This window comes from Schistocerca nitens, chromosome 3 (assembly GCF_023898315.1).
Source record: "Schistocerca nitens isolate TAMUIC-IGC-003100 chromosome 3, iqSchNite1.1, whole genome shotgun sequence".
NCBI classification, from domain to species: domain Eukaryota; kingdom Metazoa; phylum Arthropoda; class Insecta; order Orthoptera; family Acrididae; genus Schistocerca; species Schistocerca nitens.
The window spans coordinates 846,682,828-846,700,317 of NC_064616.1; the positions used below are offsets into that span (position 1 = coordinate 846,682,828).

Sequence of the window (17,490 nt, forward strand, 5' to 3'; positions counted from 1 at the left end):
CAATGGTCACAGTTACGCATTATGTTCGTTTTGAAGTCAATGGTGTGTTGAACACAGTAACAAAGATAGACAATACAGTATTAAAATTGGATATAGAAACATTCATGAAGACAGGAGTACGCACTGTATGTTATCATGCTTTAGTGTAGTTAGGCTAACATGATGTACAGTATACTGATAGTTTGTTGAAATGACAACCCTTATTTAGTTACCAGTAGTGATTCACTAATGAAGAGTGGCTAAATGAAGAATGTTAGTTTGTTTTGAGAACTGTAATAATAATTGCAGTTTTAGTGTGTTTTCATTTTTTGTTCACCACATGCCACATAGATATTTTGGATGGTGGTAGGTGCACTGTCATGTCACGTGACTCCCCTGCATTCCATTAGGCTGATGGCATAAGTGTACATATCCAATGTGTTGGATTTAGCCAGTGTCACTGTATTTAACACATTCCCAGAATGCTTTAGACACCATTCCTCACAAGCATCTTCTGACCAAACTGTGTGCCTATGGAATATCACCTCAGTTGTGCAACTGGATTAGTTATTTCCTGTCAGAAAGGTCACAGTTCGTAGTAATAGATGGAAAGTTGTCAAATAAAACAGAAATAATATCCGGTGTTCCCCAAGGAAGTTGTTCCTGATCTATATTAACGACATAAGAGACAATCTGAGTAGCCATCTTAGACTGTTTGCAGATGATGCTGTCATTTACCATCTTGTAAAGTCATCACATGACCAAAATGAATTGCAAAATAATTTAGATAAGATATCTGTATGGTGCGAAAAGTGGCAATTGACCCTGAATGAAGAAAAGTGTGAAGTTATCCACATGAGTACTAAAAGAAATCCGCTAAATTTAGATTATGCGGTAAGTCGCACAAATCTGAATGCTGTACATTCAACTAAATACTTCGGGATTACGATCGCAAATACCCTAAATTGAAACAATCACATAGATAATATTGTGGCTAGAGCCAACCAAAGACTGCGATTCATTGGCAGAACACTTGGAACGTGCAACAGGTTTACTAAAGAGACTGCTTACACCACACTTGTTTGCCATATTCTAGAGTATTGCTGTGCTGTGTGGGATCTGCACCAGATGGGACTGACGGATGACATCAAAAAAGTACAAAGAAGGGCAGCTCATTTTGTATTATCACGAAATAGGAGAGATAGTGCCACAGACATGATGTGTGAATTGGAGTGGCAATCATTAAAACAAAGACATTTTTTGTTGGGATGGGATCTTCTCATTAAATTTCAATCACCAGTTTCCTCCTCCGATTGTGAAAACATTCTTTTGGTGCCCACCTAAATAGAAGGAAATGATCATCGCAATAAAACAAGAGAAATCAGGGCTCACACAGAAAAATTTAAGTGCTCGTTTTTCCCGCATGCCATTAGAGAGTGGAATGGTAGAGACACAACTTGAAGGTGGTTCATTGAACCCTCTGCCAGGCACTTTACTGTGACTAGCAGAGTAATCACGTAGATGTAGATTTTTGTTTCTTGTACACTAACACATAATTTCGAGTGTTTCTGGGTAGGATATTATGAACATGATTTTGAAAAAGGGCATTTTTTGCTATAATTTACTGCTATAGCATGTCAGTAAGTGTGCCATTAAGAGATTCCATTTTACCACAAGTATGGTACTCCTAATCCTGCATTTTCTCAGATGAAAAAATAGAATTAACAAATTAGGTATATTTCGGTAGTACGTAGTTCCGCTTAAGGCTCAAAATCTGCAGTCTTTTCAAAAATGTGCTTAAGAGATTCCACTGTATGTAGAACTACTGTACATAGGGCTCTTACATCAGACTCCACAGCAGAGAATACGAACTGGTACTTTTGGAAAATAAATTCAATAAGACAAAGTGTACGTACTCTTCCACGCACTGGCAGATCGACAAATCATAAGGTATATGTGGAAGATGATTTGTTTTTATGAAAGTTGGGTATTTATTGAATTCCTCATCAGTGTGGTAATAATTACTTAGGAGAACAATACACATTGTACAAGAACAATGCATCAAACACCAGAAAAGGAGATCTGCAGTACCAAACATAAATTTTCCACTGCCCATTCTGTGGTTTACATGAAAATCAAGATACTGGCTACAGCCTAATCCTATTGGGATTCAGTAGCCAAGGAAGCCATGGAAATAAAATTAGCAGACAACCTGTTGAACCAACATCTGGGTTTCAAGATTGGAAAATGATGGCAATGACTTGTTTTGTGTCTGTCGCCTGAGGAATTATTGTTCAGTCTTTGCTGCCTGCTATTCAGACACATGCCATTCATTTTAGTAAGTAACAACATGATCCGTAAGTACTGTGGATTTTCTGTCATGTCACTTGCTATATTTTATTCTTAGACACACAAAATTTCATAAATGAGTGACCCAACTGTCTTACATGTTACAAATTCATGTCTTCCACAGTATATCATGGGTAAAGTGGTTTTATTTACAAAATTACTAATGTGCTGTGCTAAAAATTTAAATGCAATAAATATATAGTTTTGCACTTTCCACAGAACATATCCTTTTTTAAATCAAGATATCTCGTTTATTTTGTCCTTACAGCATTTTGCAGTGAAGGAAAGTGTCACTACAGATAGTTAATAAAAGTTAAAATTGATTCATGTGCATTAAGGAGGAAAAGAGATTCCTGACAGTATCAATTCCTATAGACTGTACAATGCTGTCTCATCACTTCCTTCCTCTCAAAGACTGAAAATAACTTCAACACAACTGCTACTCTGTACTTCGCGTTAACGAAGTATTTTGTACATAGGTCCAGAGGCTACAGGTGACTTCCTGAGTTTGGAGGCACACAAGCATTTAAATTCCTGATAGATTAAGTTTCCTTGGGATGTGCAGGGAACACATCAGTAAATAGTACAATTTTCCTTCTTGCTGCATTAATCTTGTCAGAAATCTTTGACTTTTTTCAAGCATTTATATGCAGTCTTGAAGGACTGCTGATGTACTTGGAAGTACAAATTACTGTTTTTATGTTTTAGAAATACTTGGCAATTAATAGTGAATGCAACTTTTCAATTTCATCACAATTTACACGAACTAGTGCTACCCTTTCTTTACTCTTTTACCTCTGTGACATTTTTCTCCTGTAAAGGAATATGATTTTGCAGCAATTATATTATAAAAGACTCCAGGCTTCTGCCGAGGGTTCTCTTTTTTTAATCACCAGAGCCTCACTTTCTCTTTTTACACTTTGGAACAAGAGATTGAGGTTTTTAAAAAGATGCAACCAGCCATTGGATACATTGAAATTGTCAATGCTGATCTTCAGAATGATTTCATGAGTCTTATATTGGAGTATGTTTCTGCCTACAGGAATGCTTCCTCTTCTCTGTCCTTGAAACTACTTCAGAAGAGTGTTTTCCACATCATTGAATGTAGACATATGACTGTCCTTCCTTTTGGATCCACAGGTATCATTATCTGATGTATTTAAAAACGCTTCCATATTTTTGAGTGTGCCGCTTATGTAGGTGGTGCTGAACTGTATTCTTCCACCATGTCAGAAAGATTTATGTTAAGATTGTCATCAACATTGTGGATGATTGGCAGCTGTTGCTGTGAAGTAAGCTTTCTACATTTGCTGGTCATAACTCGACAAAAATAAAATTGATAGCATCAACACTTCAGTAAACAAACTACTGCAATTCACACACCATTCATAGATTTAGTGACTAAGGTCAGATCACATGACTTTGTCGCGTGGAAATAGATATCCGATTCTTTAAATGCATCTGCCAATATTGTTAAACGAGAAGCAGAGTTACTAACTATGATCTAGATACCTGTCAATCAGTTGAATTGATTACCATTTACTGCATCTCGCAACAAAAAAATACAACCTGTGTCAAATTGAAATAAATCAGAAACTCAGTTGAGCATGTTAGGAATTACATAAAAACTGGATTTCAACATGAAAAATGTTTCATGTTTATTCCTTCAAAGCAGTCCTTTTCTTAAAGAAGGGTTTGTTACCAAATTGGAGATAAAGCAGGTCTTAGAGATTCATTGTATTCAAGCTTTTCATAGAGTAGAAGTTGCGCTTTCTCAGGCATCTCAGTACATCTCAAACAGGCAAAAAGGTGTTGATGGAATTATGATAATGCGTCAAAAAACTATCAGATGGAATCCTTTCAAATATCTTTCTTTTTTTCGTAGCACTTTCAACGTTTTTCTCTAAATTGTCCTCCTCCCAGTTGAGTTACACAATACAAAAGTGACACACACACACACACACACACACACACACACACACACACACACACACACACACACAAGAATTTGTCATGAGCATAATAGCCTCCTTCTTTGGATAGACATGACATCACTTCTGAAAACTGAAGTAATGCCTACCCATTTTTTTTAACACACTACAATCACTTTACAATGTTCATGAATTAACAAAACTTTACATCACAAAGGTTAAGTGTGTGCAGTTCCCGTGATACCATGTGTATCTGGCGAAAATATTTACAAAAAATTGAAGCTGTAAGTGTATTAGAAATTGTTTAATAATTATGAAAACTGAAGAGTAAAGAATACACTAGATGACAGAAAAGAACAGCCATCTCAAAAGTCAAGCAACTGATGTATGTTGACTGCTTTTCTAACAAACATTTCTGTTTCCAGTGTAAGCTGCTGTATTTATACTCGGATAGAAAATGAAGCGAATGAAAGTGAAGCAAAAAAATTGATAATCATCAAATCCAAGAATTCTACACTGCTTTACTTTCACACCCAACAAAGAAAAAACACTTACTGTTCAGTTATGTAGTAAAGTTTTGTAAGCTGCAAATGCTGATTTTCTACTATTTATGTTGACTTTGATGCTTGTTCCTTTCCTCACTTTTATTTGTTCTGTTCTATCCAGATATGAATAAAACATCCTTGGTATAGTGTTCACTTTCCAATGACATAAAATGTCCCAGAGACATACCTTGTTTCATCTACTCTGTGGTAACTCTGTAATGCGTAAATGTATATTGGACCTTTAGCAGAATGTCACTAGCACATATGTAATTACTCAACAAGTATATGTTTTCAATCATAATTTTTGACCTTTTTTTTCCCCTCATCTTTGTGGTTACTCCACTTACAGTTGTGGATGTATTAAAAACAGTAAAAGTCTAGTGCCTGTATATTCAGATGTTTTAGCACTTAAGTAATAAATTTCACTGAAATATGCTGGTTTCACGTTTTTTTGCACTTTGAAATCGACCGAAAATATGACAGACTGTACCAGGTAGTATTGGAATAACTATTATTATTTTTTTTTTTTCACAGTGAAACCATTTTGCATTTATAGCGTATGTGAATTTCACATAGCTCCACTAATAAGTTTTGATCTTAGTTCAGAAAGTGAACCTTGTTAACAAATTCACCATGTTATATAATACCAGTATTTGAGCAACTGAACAAGGCTCAGTCTGTCTGAATTAGCATGAGATAGTGTTGCAGGGTGTGTGTGTGTCCCAGGACAATTGGGAAATCCAGGGAAAACCCAGAATTTTTAAGAATTATGGGAATTTTTCATTGTTTCAGTTTTCAGTTAAATTTTTGTAATTTTGACTGGTAAGAACTGATACTGTAACAAAGAATTTTACTTTAGCCTGCTATTGCAGAATAATACTGCAGCAATAAAATACAAACCAGAGAAAAACGCCAATATAAAACTTGAGGGTCAAAGAAAATGCACCATTTACAGCAACAAAACACAGTATGCACACAAGTGTGCACTGGCAGCAAAAGTGTCAAAGGCTTTAGGATGAAGACTGTGTGATACTTCATAACAGCAAACTGCTTTCAATGACTGTGACATCACAACTGTTTAAATCAGGTTCTCGTTTGAGCAGTTGCCAGTTGGCTTGTGCGCACACCAGAGCTGAAATTGCGTATGAACAGCTCTCCTCCTGCATCTTGTTACTTAAAGTGTGGCTATTAGCTGTATAAGCAGTTGGTGCAAGCAGCCAAATGCTACGCTGAAAATTTTTTCTGGTGCAGCCAAGGTGCCAGATTCATGTGTGCACATTGCAGAGTTATCGTGGGGAGTAGCCTCCATGTGATCCGTGTTTATTTCATGATTTTGCTGTTCTCTCCCACCAAATGAAAACAAAATGGATTTCTGTGGCTGGGAGCTATCAAGGGAATTAAAATACATTCACATAATTACAGAAGACTGTTATTAGTTACAAATTTTTGATTTTATTTTTATTTTGTTTCCACATTATTGGCAATCAAGAATTAATCATCTTGAAGAACAATGAAGTTATTTCTGTCAGTTTGCTAAAGAAATTTGGCTGTTGTTATTTCTTTTCTGCAGAGACAATCAATTTATTTGAAACGAAGTGGTTAGTTTCAACTGTTCACTTAATTTCAAGTGCATATTTTCATCTTCTGCCACAAATGGAATTACGCCATATTAAAGAGCCAAACGTGAGGTAATACATACTGGTACTCCTAGAAAATTGACTTCTCAAAAACCAGCTTTAACAAAATTTTACATATCTGCCTTCCATCAAACACAGTAAGTGTTTTTTGATCACAAGACTTGTCTCAACAATAGTTTTGTACCTCCTCTAGGCTTGACATTATTTCTTAATTTGTGTTGTTCATGTCGTAATTTACAGAACGCCATTCCTCAGTAAATTATAGACTGGCAGCGCATCATGTTTTATTGTTGTAATTCCCTGCAATGTTTTATATTTACACCTAGTGTAGAATATACACTGTCAATTATACAGTTCTTTGGTTTTACTTACAACCATTTTAATTTTTATATATTCTAAAAATTCGTGGAAAGTTGATTTTTATTAGTTCTAGTGTATACTTCTGACGTTTTTCCCCAAGAAAATTGTGTCTTACTAGCTTTTTACATCGCTGTGTAGGTGTAAACCTGACAAGAAACGCTATGTAACAGTATTTCAGTGTAGAAATAAAACAAATCTATGTTAAAACCACCACACTGCAAAATATTACGATACTATGAGTTTGAGTCTAGTTTTGAAATAAATATTGTGCCAACGACTGCTTTCTTATTTTGCATTCCTTATCTGGATAGGATGAACAAACAATTGCCCAAAGTACAACTCCATATATCCCCTCTGAACAACAACTCCATATATCCCCTCTGAACAACATGCTGCAGTGCTGCAGCTGGCCACATGATGCCCGTCTACACATGAAATTCTAAAAAAATGCAGTGAAAGGTGTGTGAGAAGAATGAGCACTAAGCACAGGCTTCCTACAACATTGTAGCTGTGCATGTGCTGTAACACTTGTTTCCTGGCTCTCTCTGGCAACTGCTCAAGCCAACCAAATTTGAACAGGTCAGGAAAATATTGCAGATGGTAGTCTTGAAAATCATTACCTTTAAAGTAATTTTTCCTTTACACAAGATGAACTATGTTATGTGTGAGAACATGCAATGAATTTCTTAAATCACAGTGTGTTTGACTCTCATTCGAAGCGTAACGATTTGAGGACCAGTCAGTTCGAAAAATGTGGGCCCAGAAGACCAGACATTTGTCATTATTTAAAATTTTAGTGGTACATTTGCGTCTGATACATCTTAAAGGGTAACACATGCAAAAAAAAGTATTATATGTGAAAGCTTTGCTTTTCTTGCAGATTGAAACTGTGTACCGGGCCATGACTTGAACTTGGGACCTTTGCCTTTCGCGGGCAAGTGCTCTGCCATCTGAGCTACCCAAGCATGACTCAGGGCTCAAAAAGCAGAGCAAATGTCTGCGAAAGGCAAAGATCGTGAGTTTGAGTCTCGGTCTGGTACACTGTTTAAATCTGTCGGGAAGTTTCATATCAGTGCACACTCCGGTGAAAGTCTAATTCTGGAAACATTCATGTATGTTCTTGCCGGGTTTTTTTTCCATCATTTTTGTTTTCTTTTTTCAACTTGTATTCACACAAAATATGGTTTGTTGTTTTGTTAATTGCAAACTTAAATTACAGATGAACTTCACTTTATACAGAAAATTTTGCCAGCCAGAGGTAGTACCAGTTCATGCTGATATAATCTTAGGTTAACTTGTACAAACTAGATTTCAGAGTTCATCTTGAAAATAGTTTGTTTTGTGTGCTAATCTAAGATAAGCTGCTTTATATAATTAACCCACACTGTGGTTGTCGAAGCACAATTGAGACTTCTTTATATATGATTTCCTAAGTTTTGGCTATTTACTCTGTGAAATGCTTTGCTTTGTATATATGTGCACACACACGCCTTAAATCACATCCAAGCAGTATCCCATAAATTTTATGAATCTGAGTTAATTCACCATCTTTCTTCAGAAATACAGTTAATTGTGAGGTTTCACTTTAACCTTCCCCCTAACCACATAATTTTGAAGGAAGTTATCACTATGTACAAAAACCCTGGATTCAGGACATATTCCTGATAAGATTAAAATAAAATCAGCTCTCGTTAAATAATACGATTTTATTACTCTAGAACACTATTTAATCTGTTAATTTAGTAAATGAGTGCTTTATGTGAGGTCGATGCCAGAATAATTTTTCACTCTGCAGTGGAGTGTGCACTGATTTGATGGAATGGCTGGCCTGTACTCAACTTAAGGAGGTAAAAGTCAGTGTTTTTGTTGACATATATTATTTTAAAAACAGAAGCAATCTCGTTTTAGCTTTTCTCTGGTGGGAAAGAGGGATGGGTTGAAGAAGGTAAGAAATTAGGGACAGGTTGCTGTGACCTCACACTGAGAGGGTGGTGGCACACAGAGAGTAATCTCCTCTGACGGTCATTAAAATCTTTATCATAAGAGATATTATGTTTGACAGACTTTTGAGTGGTAATTAATAATTTTTGTTCTATGAATAGATTTGATGAGTAATGTGCTATGTTATTGTATGTAATGAAGAAAAACAATTTGAGGCAATTCAGTATTTTAATCAACAGTGTTTTTCTCTTCTCTACACTTGATTGAACATCACCATTTTGCCAGTCAAGTAACAAATTTAGTTATCGTTAGCACTAGATCCCTCTTTCACTGTTAAAATCTTCACTGAAAATCAGGAGGAAAATGGATTGGTCTAAGTGGCCCATTATTCTGATCTCAGGCTACCCACATCCATCTCTTCCCATTTTTGTGGCATCAGCCTCACATTGGAAATCTGGTTGAGATTTGGACACAGCCAGAGGAAGATGTGAAAGCACTTTCTGGCTGTGGCACAAGAGACTGACAACTCATGAAATGAGAATGTAGGCTTTCTTGAATGCATTTTACTTACGAATTATTGTTGTTATTTTATCAGCTGAATAGAGTCTTATTTCATCAGTTGAGTAGTCTCTCTTTGAAGGAACGTTTATATAAGTCGCCTCAGGTGAAAAGAGATGAGATTGTGGAGCAGTGATTATCAACGATCCCATCTGGACCATTTTCGTGCTTCCCCAAGAGGGAGTCCCAGATACATGGTGCCTGTCAGTAATATTTATTGCCTGCATTGCTTTGACAGTCTTGCATTAAAGATACATCTGATGCAGAGTGGGAACCATTCACCTAGCTCACAAGATATTAAATTACTTGTTCTACCATTGTCTTTGAAGTGTGCACAAAACCTCATTGGCACGACACAGCACATTTGTGTGTTCAAAGCTGAACATGCTCTTTGTTGATGTTGTGTTCCGCCACTGCAGATTTGTCTGGAGCCCATAAGTAGTTTTTACCAGAACCAGTCAGAGTATTACAAATAGGCATCCTCAGCTCTAGCTGGTATGAGGAGGCTGGAATGTACTAGACTTCTGGGTGTTTGTTATAGTATGGTCCTTGCATGCTATTTTTGCAGTGGCAGATGGGTTACATATCACAGGCATACCAGACATTTGATTTCATCCTTGTGGCTTTTTTGTGTACTTCTTAAACTGGAGATCACATTCTGTTTACATCTCAGAAGAGCTGTTCTTGCAAAAGGGTTCCTGTAAATACTGCAGCTTGACTGGCAGGCTTCACTTGTCAAAATTTGCTCAACCTTAGTGCACCAGGTCGTGAACACAGTATTGTACTATAGTGGATGATATCAACTCTTCAGTGTTCAGGTAAAGGTTCATGTATGTTCTTCTGCCTGTGCATGTATTGCTCCAGTGAGCTATCTGGATTCATCACAATGTCCTGCAACAGTGAACACCCATTTTTGTACACTTACATGCCGAGTTTTTAAATTGCCACCGTGTCCCCATGAAGGTGGTGGTTCTTTCTTTCTTTTTTTCCCCTACAGTAAAGATGACACATTCATCTGTATTTATAGGTCTGATTTTACTTTCAATCCATGTAGGTGTTACATTACGCCATATTCAGGTGTCTCAGCGATACCAGGTGATCATGTGGCTACCGGTTAATCGCCATTGTACATCTCATAGATTGTATAAAAAGTGAAATCCATTATGCTGATCCTTCTTTGCTGCTTGTGGTGTAAAAGGCAGCACTGGACCTGAAGCTGCTGGAGACAACAAAAGCCTACCTGCTGAGTTAAAACATTTAATGGAAAGCTGCCATATAAACTTCTGCTGAAGCAAATAAAGCACTACCTCTATATGATTGAGGAGGTGGAGGGGGGGGGGGAGGAGGAGGAGGAGGAGGAGGAGGAGGAGGAGGAGGAGAAACAGTTCGTGACAATCTTCTTTCACCCAACATGACAATTCCAGGATGTGCTTGGCTCTGTCAACAATGGCTTCAGACACACATTTAATGTGTTTAGTGTAGGTTTGGCTGTCTGTAGATCAGCCAGAGGCATCTGAAGTTCCTTCGCTGGAAAACATCACATCTCATATGAATCCGTAGCTTCATGCCATGGTAATGAGTAGGAAATTTGTTGAAATATTGCTTTATGATGATGATGATGCCACTTGGTTGATAACATGAGATTATTTCATCATTCTGAAGATGTTTATTATATTATGCTCGTAATGATGATCACAAGACATGAACTTCTAGTAGTACATGACTTGCAGATATAAAATTTCCAGTGGTTAGAAGCACCCTCCAATCAATACTCTGGTTAGCTGCACAATGGTGTAATGAACAATTGAGATTCAAAAACAGCATAATCAGGTTAATACCACCACTTGCTGTGATACCAGTTAAGCAGTCTTTGCATGCAGAAAAAACTGTTACACAGTGGAATTCAAGGTAGTTGGCTTTTGTGATTAAAAAAAAAGAGATGAAAATTTGTTGCCTGAGGAGACTTGTTTCGGACTGGTTTACTACACAACATCCACTGAAAGTTACAAAAATTTGCAGGAAATTTTTAATCCCTGTACATATTTCATGCGAAAGTCCCTTCCAAGTTAAAGACAGTCAAGAGATGTCATCTTACTGTATGAATTCTGAAGTAATTTCTACACAGATACACCCGCCACTTACAGCCCGTGACAGTGAGCACTTTGTGCCATTTGATATTGGCCATGTTTTTCACTGTTGAAAGCAGTAGGAAAAACTTAGAAAACTAACAAGGGCATTTAACTGAGTGATCTGTCAATATCAACTTCAAATCCCAGCTACTGTCCTATATTTTTTGACATGCTTGGCAGTCCTCAATAGGTTTTTTATGGTCTGTGCTTTTGTAGCATTGGATGTCCAGCTGAGAGAGAGAACTAATTACTGATTGAACTACAAAGTTAGCTGAAACCTCACAGGTATATCCTTACATAATAACTTAAGAGTAATGTTTTAGTTTGGCTTTCATATATAAATCCTACTTTCACATCTCTCTCTCTTGACTTACCTGCCATAAAATTTACCCCATTATCATAAGTTTCAGGAATCTTTTAGTGTTATTTGCTTAGACATCATTATAATTCCCTTTTGAGAAATGTTACTGTCACTCAAGGCACAAGAAAAAGACTGTGGGATTGTTAGCTTTCGGCCAACAGGGCCTTTGTCAAAACACACACACACACACACACACACACACACACACACACACACACACACAGTCTGGCTGCTGAAGCCAGACTCATTAGTGTTTGATGTATGTGGCTGTATTAGTATTCTTGTATATGGGATCTGCAATTGTTGCACTCTTCCAGTAAATCGCAAATACTGTTTCATAATTCTTTCTTCCACTACAAAAGATTATTTAGTTCCATCAGTGTTTATGTTAAGATTTACTGTCAATTAAAGCATCTAGTCTCTTATACATTTTTAGAATAATCTAAGAGAAATTGTACTTCCAATGTTGTGCTTTCATGAAGTTAAATTCCTATTTGTATAAGCAATTACTGTGGTTGTTCTTATATATTGTCATATTTTCTTATTTTGTCTTACAGGTATCATTTTGCTGCATGTTTCTTAAATAAAGCAGGACAGTTCAACTTTGCCCATAAAATTCTGATGAGGCATTTGGCTCCGGAGTATGTAGTGAATGGTAAGAATATGTGTGTGTCTTTGAGTGTGTGTGTGTGTGTGTGAGTGTGAGTGTGTGTGTTTGTGTGTCGGGGGGGTGGGGGTGGGGTGGGGGTGGGGTGGGGGGGAAGAGAGAGAGAGAGAGAGAGAGAGAGAGAGAGAGAGAGAGAGAGAGAGAATTGGGCATTTGCCCATAGAATACATATTTTGTTAAATCTGAAACAGCAAGTGAGCAGAAGCTGTAGGAAGAAATGTCACATCAGTAGTTCCTAATGGAATAATTCAGTTGGATGTTACGCAAAACAAGGAGAGGATTTGGCTAAGGTGCAGGCGGGAGAGGTTTTTTTTTTTTTTTTTTTTAAGGGGGTTAGGGGGACGGCAACAGGAATGGAAGTTCAGGATATAGAGAATACATTTGTATTTTTTTTTATTTAAATAAATAAATGACTCTCAGGTGAAATAGTAATAAGGTATTTTGATACTATTATTGCTTCTAGTTTGTTTCTTCCTTTCTTAAAGAATAAGAGCATTGATTAGAATTCCCTTCAATTTGTGGATTGCATGTATTTCACATACAGTTTGCATGATGATTCACTATTACTTTTCGCTAGGTTCATAGTTACGTCTTAATGCATGTGCAGTGTCATCATTATCATTTACCATCTGATTAGAGAAATCAAAGAAAATTTTTATTATCTAAGTGTGTGTATTTGAAAGAAAAGAATAAAAAAAACTGTTAGCCAGAGGAAGCTGAATAACACGATGGCAGTCGTGATTGTTGGAAAGGCAAATGGAAGTGTGTTCCAATAAATTTGTGGAGCTATAAAAATAATTCTCAAATTCCTGGTAAACTGTCCTCGTGATTCAAAATCAAAGATGGCTTGTTTAAGACCACAGTTGGCGATGTCCCACATGTATCCTGGAGTCTGAGAAAATAGCCAATTGTTTAAGGGTCTGGTTGTGTTGAGACAAGTTGTCCTAAAAATAGAGATTATATGTCATCAGAATGTTTAGTAACAGATCATTTGTAAAAGACATTTCAAAATAAATAGGTTGGAAAAAAGGCATAAACTTCCCTGAAATCACTTCATGTGAATTCCATGAATGTTTTAACTAATTCATTTGATTGATTCCTTATAATGAAATCGCTTCTAAGGTTATCTTTTAAAATAGGAACTCTTCTAAAAAAAACTTCAGGAGGTAAGGTATATCAATTGTTTAAACAAAATTTTCAAATTGTTTTAGTATTGTTACAGGACCATCAACAGTGCTTCCTGTCTACAATGGTACTCAACGTACATTACCTTTCAATATTGATTTTTCATACATAACTACCTATGTCATGTAGTGTTCATGTGGAACACAGCAGAGCTTAGAACTTCAAACTAAAGTGAAATGTAAAATAATGCAAATAAATGTGCATCTTGCATTTTCGAGGTCACACTCCACTAGAGCACACCGTTTTGTTTTGTTAGTTGGTGTCCACAATATTTAAATTCAAGAGTGCCCTAGCTGCAGTTCAAATTTGTGAAATTTTATGTGGTTTCATAAACTAGTGTATGAAAGTGAAGTGTGTTGTTGAAGTTATCAGCTGCCTCTGATCTGCTATGTAGTCAGTGTACCTACATGAAGGAATATGTGCTAGGCATGGTTTTGGATACATTAGTACTATGTGATGACATCTGAAATTGTCCTGTTCACATTATCTTCAGATTTTACATTATCTTTAGATATGAAATTGTGTAAGATGTAAAAGAGTGATAGGTTATTGAAGAAAAGATGCGTGCATTCACAGATGAGGTAAAGTTGTAATTCTTCATTACAACATATTCAGAAACAGGATGTATTAGTTGGTGTTAAGGAGAGCTAAGTAATACTGGTGCTTTGCTGTGTGATTCACATGGATCTAGAAATCGCAGGACTTAACATCCTAAGCGTAGAAGTATTACTGTAATACAATGTAAATAAGTTAGATAAAACTGCAACCAGTCACTTTTTTGAATAATTATGTTTTATTCCATGAATCGGTTTTTGAACCTTTTCAGCTTCCTCTTCAGATTGTTTGTGGAGGTTACATCATTTTTTCCAGTGTAATGCTGGGTGCTGGCTCTGTAACAAGAAGATGAAACACATTTTAATGTATCGCCTTGACTTTTGTTTATTTGCTGATATGGATGTAAATTAATTGTTCACTTACTGCGGCAGTAGGGGTGGCTTTCTTCTGTTAGTGTCCATCTGTCTGCTTCCATTTGGATGGCCATCAAGATGGAAGCAGACAGATGGACACTAACAGAAGAAAGCTGCCCATACTATGGCAGTAAGTAAAAAACATTAATTTACATCCATATCGGCAGATAAACAAAAGTCAAGGTGATATATTAAAACGTGTTTCATCTTCTTGTTACAGAGCCAGCACCCTACATTACGCTAGAAATAATGATGTGACCTCCAGAAACAATCTGAAGATGAACATGAAAGGGTTAAAAAACTGGTTCATGGAATGAAACATAATTATTCAAAAAAGTGACTGGCTGCAGATATATATAACTTACTTATATTCAATTAACAGTCACTGGTTCTAAAATATCCATAATGGATAAGCTTAATTACTGTAATAATTTCTTACATTGTGATTCAGTTATTAGTATGTACTTCTGCTGTGACTGTCTCGATTTTTATCGAGCCCTGCTGTATTGCTTTCATTGGTGGTGGTGGTGGTGGTGGTGGTGGTGGTGGTGGTGGTGGTGGTGGTGGCCAGAAGTTCAGAAATTGGGACACTAATGGTTTAGTATTGAATGTGTCCTAAAACAAACCAGGAAAATGTTAAACTTTTTTGCATTTGAAAATATTATGAAGAAAGAAAAGACATGACAGTTTTTGCTTAAAATTTTGTGTGTGTATGTGGAAACATAAACTCCTTTCTTTTCCCATATTTCAGAAAAGTATAAAGAACTTCTTAAGCTGTTGAAACCTCTAGCCATTGAATGTAAGAAGGAAAACACTCTTTTTAATTGGGAGAAGGGTGGATATGTTATTTGGTTGTACCTCGAAGTGATGACAAAAATTAACCTCATGCTGAAGCATCCAGAATATGTTGATGGTTATAAACTACAGAAAGTGCAGTTGGATGCCATTAGCCTCTGTAGACTGCTTCCAGAGTTCATAGTCAATACAGAGATGGACAGGTGAGCATTTTGTATATTTATGATTTGAATCTTGAATTAATTTTGTACAGAAAATACCGTTCAGGCAGCACTTACGTATTTATTACCAAGATTTGCAAGTTCCGGGGTTTCCACGATTTATAAAGTACAGACTACTACTTAATATTTCAAAGGTAGATAACTGATATATTCCCCTCTCCTAGCAGAGTGGTGAACTCACTAGAATAAGGCCACAGCATTTGCAAAAGAAATTAATTTTCAATATGGTGTTTGTGATGATTTTGAAGGTAAGGGATGTTAACACTTCGATAGCTAAGCGGCTAACATTTGAAGCTAACTGAAAAAGATACCAGAAATAGTTGAGTAATCAAATACACCATTTTCGCAATTAAAGAGTGTCACGAAAACAATAAAAACAAATGCTAGTCAAACGTAATGAGTTTTAACCAAACTGTAGAAGCGGGGGGGGGGGGGGGGGGTAGGAGAATTGGTACATACTATATACCATTTGAATCCACGACAAAAATCCAATGAACTAAAAATTCATCCATTATATCTGTAATGTTAGAAAATGTTGTATAAAATTACTTATTTTTATATTAACAATTTGGCGGTACAGGAAGACACAGTAGGCACAGAAATAGTCTTGCACTATAAAATTTAAGGCCCAGTCTCAAGCAGAAGAAGTTTCTCAAAATTGAAATGTTTTTGAATTCTCATTTAAAACTTGTTGGCCATACTAATTAATCTACAATCAATTACCTCATACTGTTGCTTTGTTTGGTATTCCACTGTACTGCACTACCTGCAGCAATTTAACAGCAACAGAAATTAAGCTGTGAATATCAACAGGAGTGATGTTGTGTATTAGATCATACTTGCAAAAGTACTTTCATAAAATTTCATTTTTCATAGCTTCGAGAGCAAGTTACTGCTTATACATCTTCCGTGAAAACCAACATAATTTGGTACATCCAGTATCTGGGAAGCACTTCAGTCAGCTGAGTTAACTAGACAGTTTGGCGTGTAAAACTGCTTTTTATTAATAATTATACAATGTTCTGAAGGATACTGCACGAATAGAGTAAAGCTGACCCCAAAATGTTGGGTGGGATGGAAGATGAAATTATTTTGTGTGGTTCAATGGCCTGGTGCAAGTTTTCATTTGGATGCTACTTCAGCCACTTGTTCATTTCTAGCCTACCCCAGTAATACTACTGTAGAAAGGATACCTGCAGTTTAACATGGTCTCAGAACCTCGCTTTGTTCCTAGTGAAAGTTTGCATCATTCAGTTGTGCAGCGTAGGTTAGAGGCAGATTGAAAAACTGCCATGGTTCAACTGGGATTCAATTCTGCCACCTCTTGTTTCCCAGTCAGGCACATTACCACAAGACCACCAGGCCCAACAGATGAAAGAAGCAGTAGGTGACAAAAGAAAAAGTCCAGGCATGACTTGTGAACGCCCCATGGACATTTATACGAGGGGTGCTGAAAAATACTGCTGCTGAATTTTTCATGCGAAAGCTCTTAAAGCTTTTTAAATGAGGCAAATGTTACTAACATTCAACATGTCCATTCTTCATGTGTAGACATTTGCTTGTCAACATCATCACCCTGTTGATGAACACATGTCTCCCAGTGAGAGACCAGTTTGTTGATACTGATTGTAGAATGTTTGACTCGTTCACGGAGCCACAAACTCATCTCTGATTGCACCGCTTCATCGCTATCAAAGTGAAGTCCTCGAAGATGTGTTTTACGTTTTGGAAGTAGATGAAAATCAGATGGAGCCAAGTCAGAAATATATGCAGGATGATCAATGACAGTGAACACAAGGTGCCAATTCGTTGCAGATATTGCAGCAGTCGTGTGTGGTCTGGCATTGTCATGCTGAAAGAGAGG

At 36.7% G+C, this 17,490-nt stretch overlaps 1 protein-coding gene across 3 annotated transcripts in view; it reads left to right on the forward strand.

Moving 5' to 3' along the window:
* LOC126248869 (nuclear pore complex protein Nup98-Nup96-like) overlaps nucleotides 1–17,490 on the forward strand; it is a 213,018-nt gene that overhangs the window by 182,997 nt on the left and 12,531 nt on the right. For all 3 annotated transcript variants that reach the window (XM_049950313.1, XM_049950314.1, XM_049950315.1), the window contains exons 15-16: nucleotides 12,348–12,445; nucleotides 15,362–15,608. In XM_049950313.1, coding sequence (XP_049806270.1) covers nucleotides 12,348–12,445; nucleotides 15,362–15,608 — 345 coding nt within the window. The remainder of the gene's footprint in view (nucleotides 1–12,347; nucleotides 12,446–15,361; nucleotides 15,609–17,490) is intronic.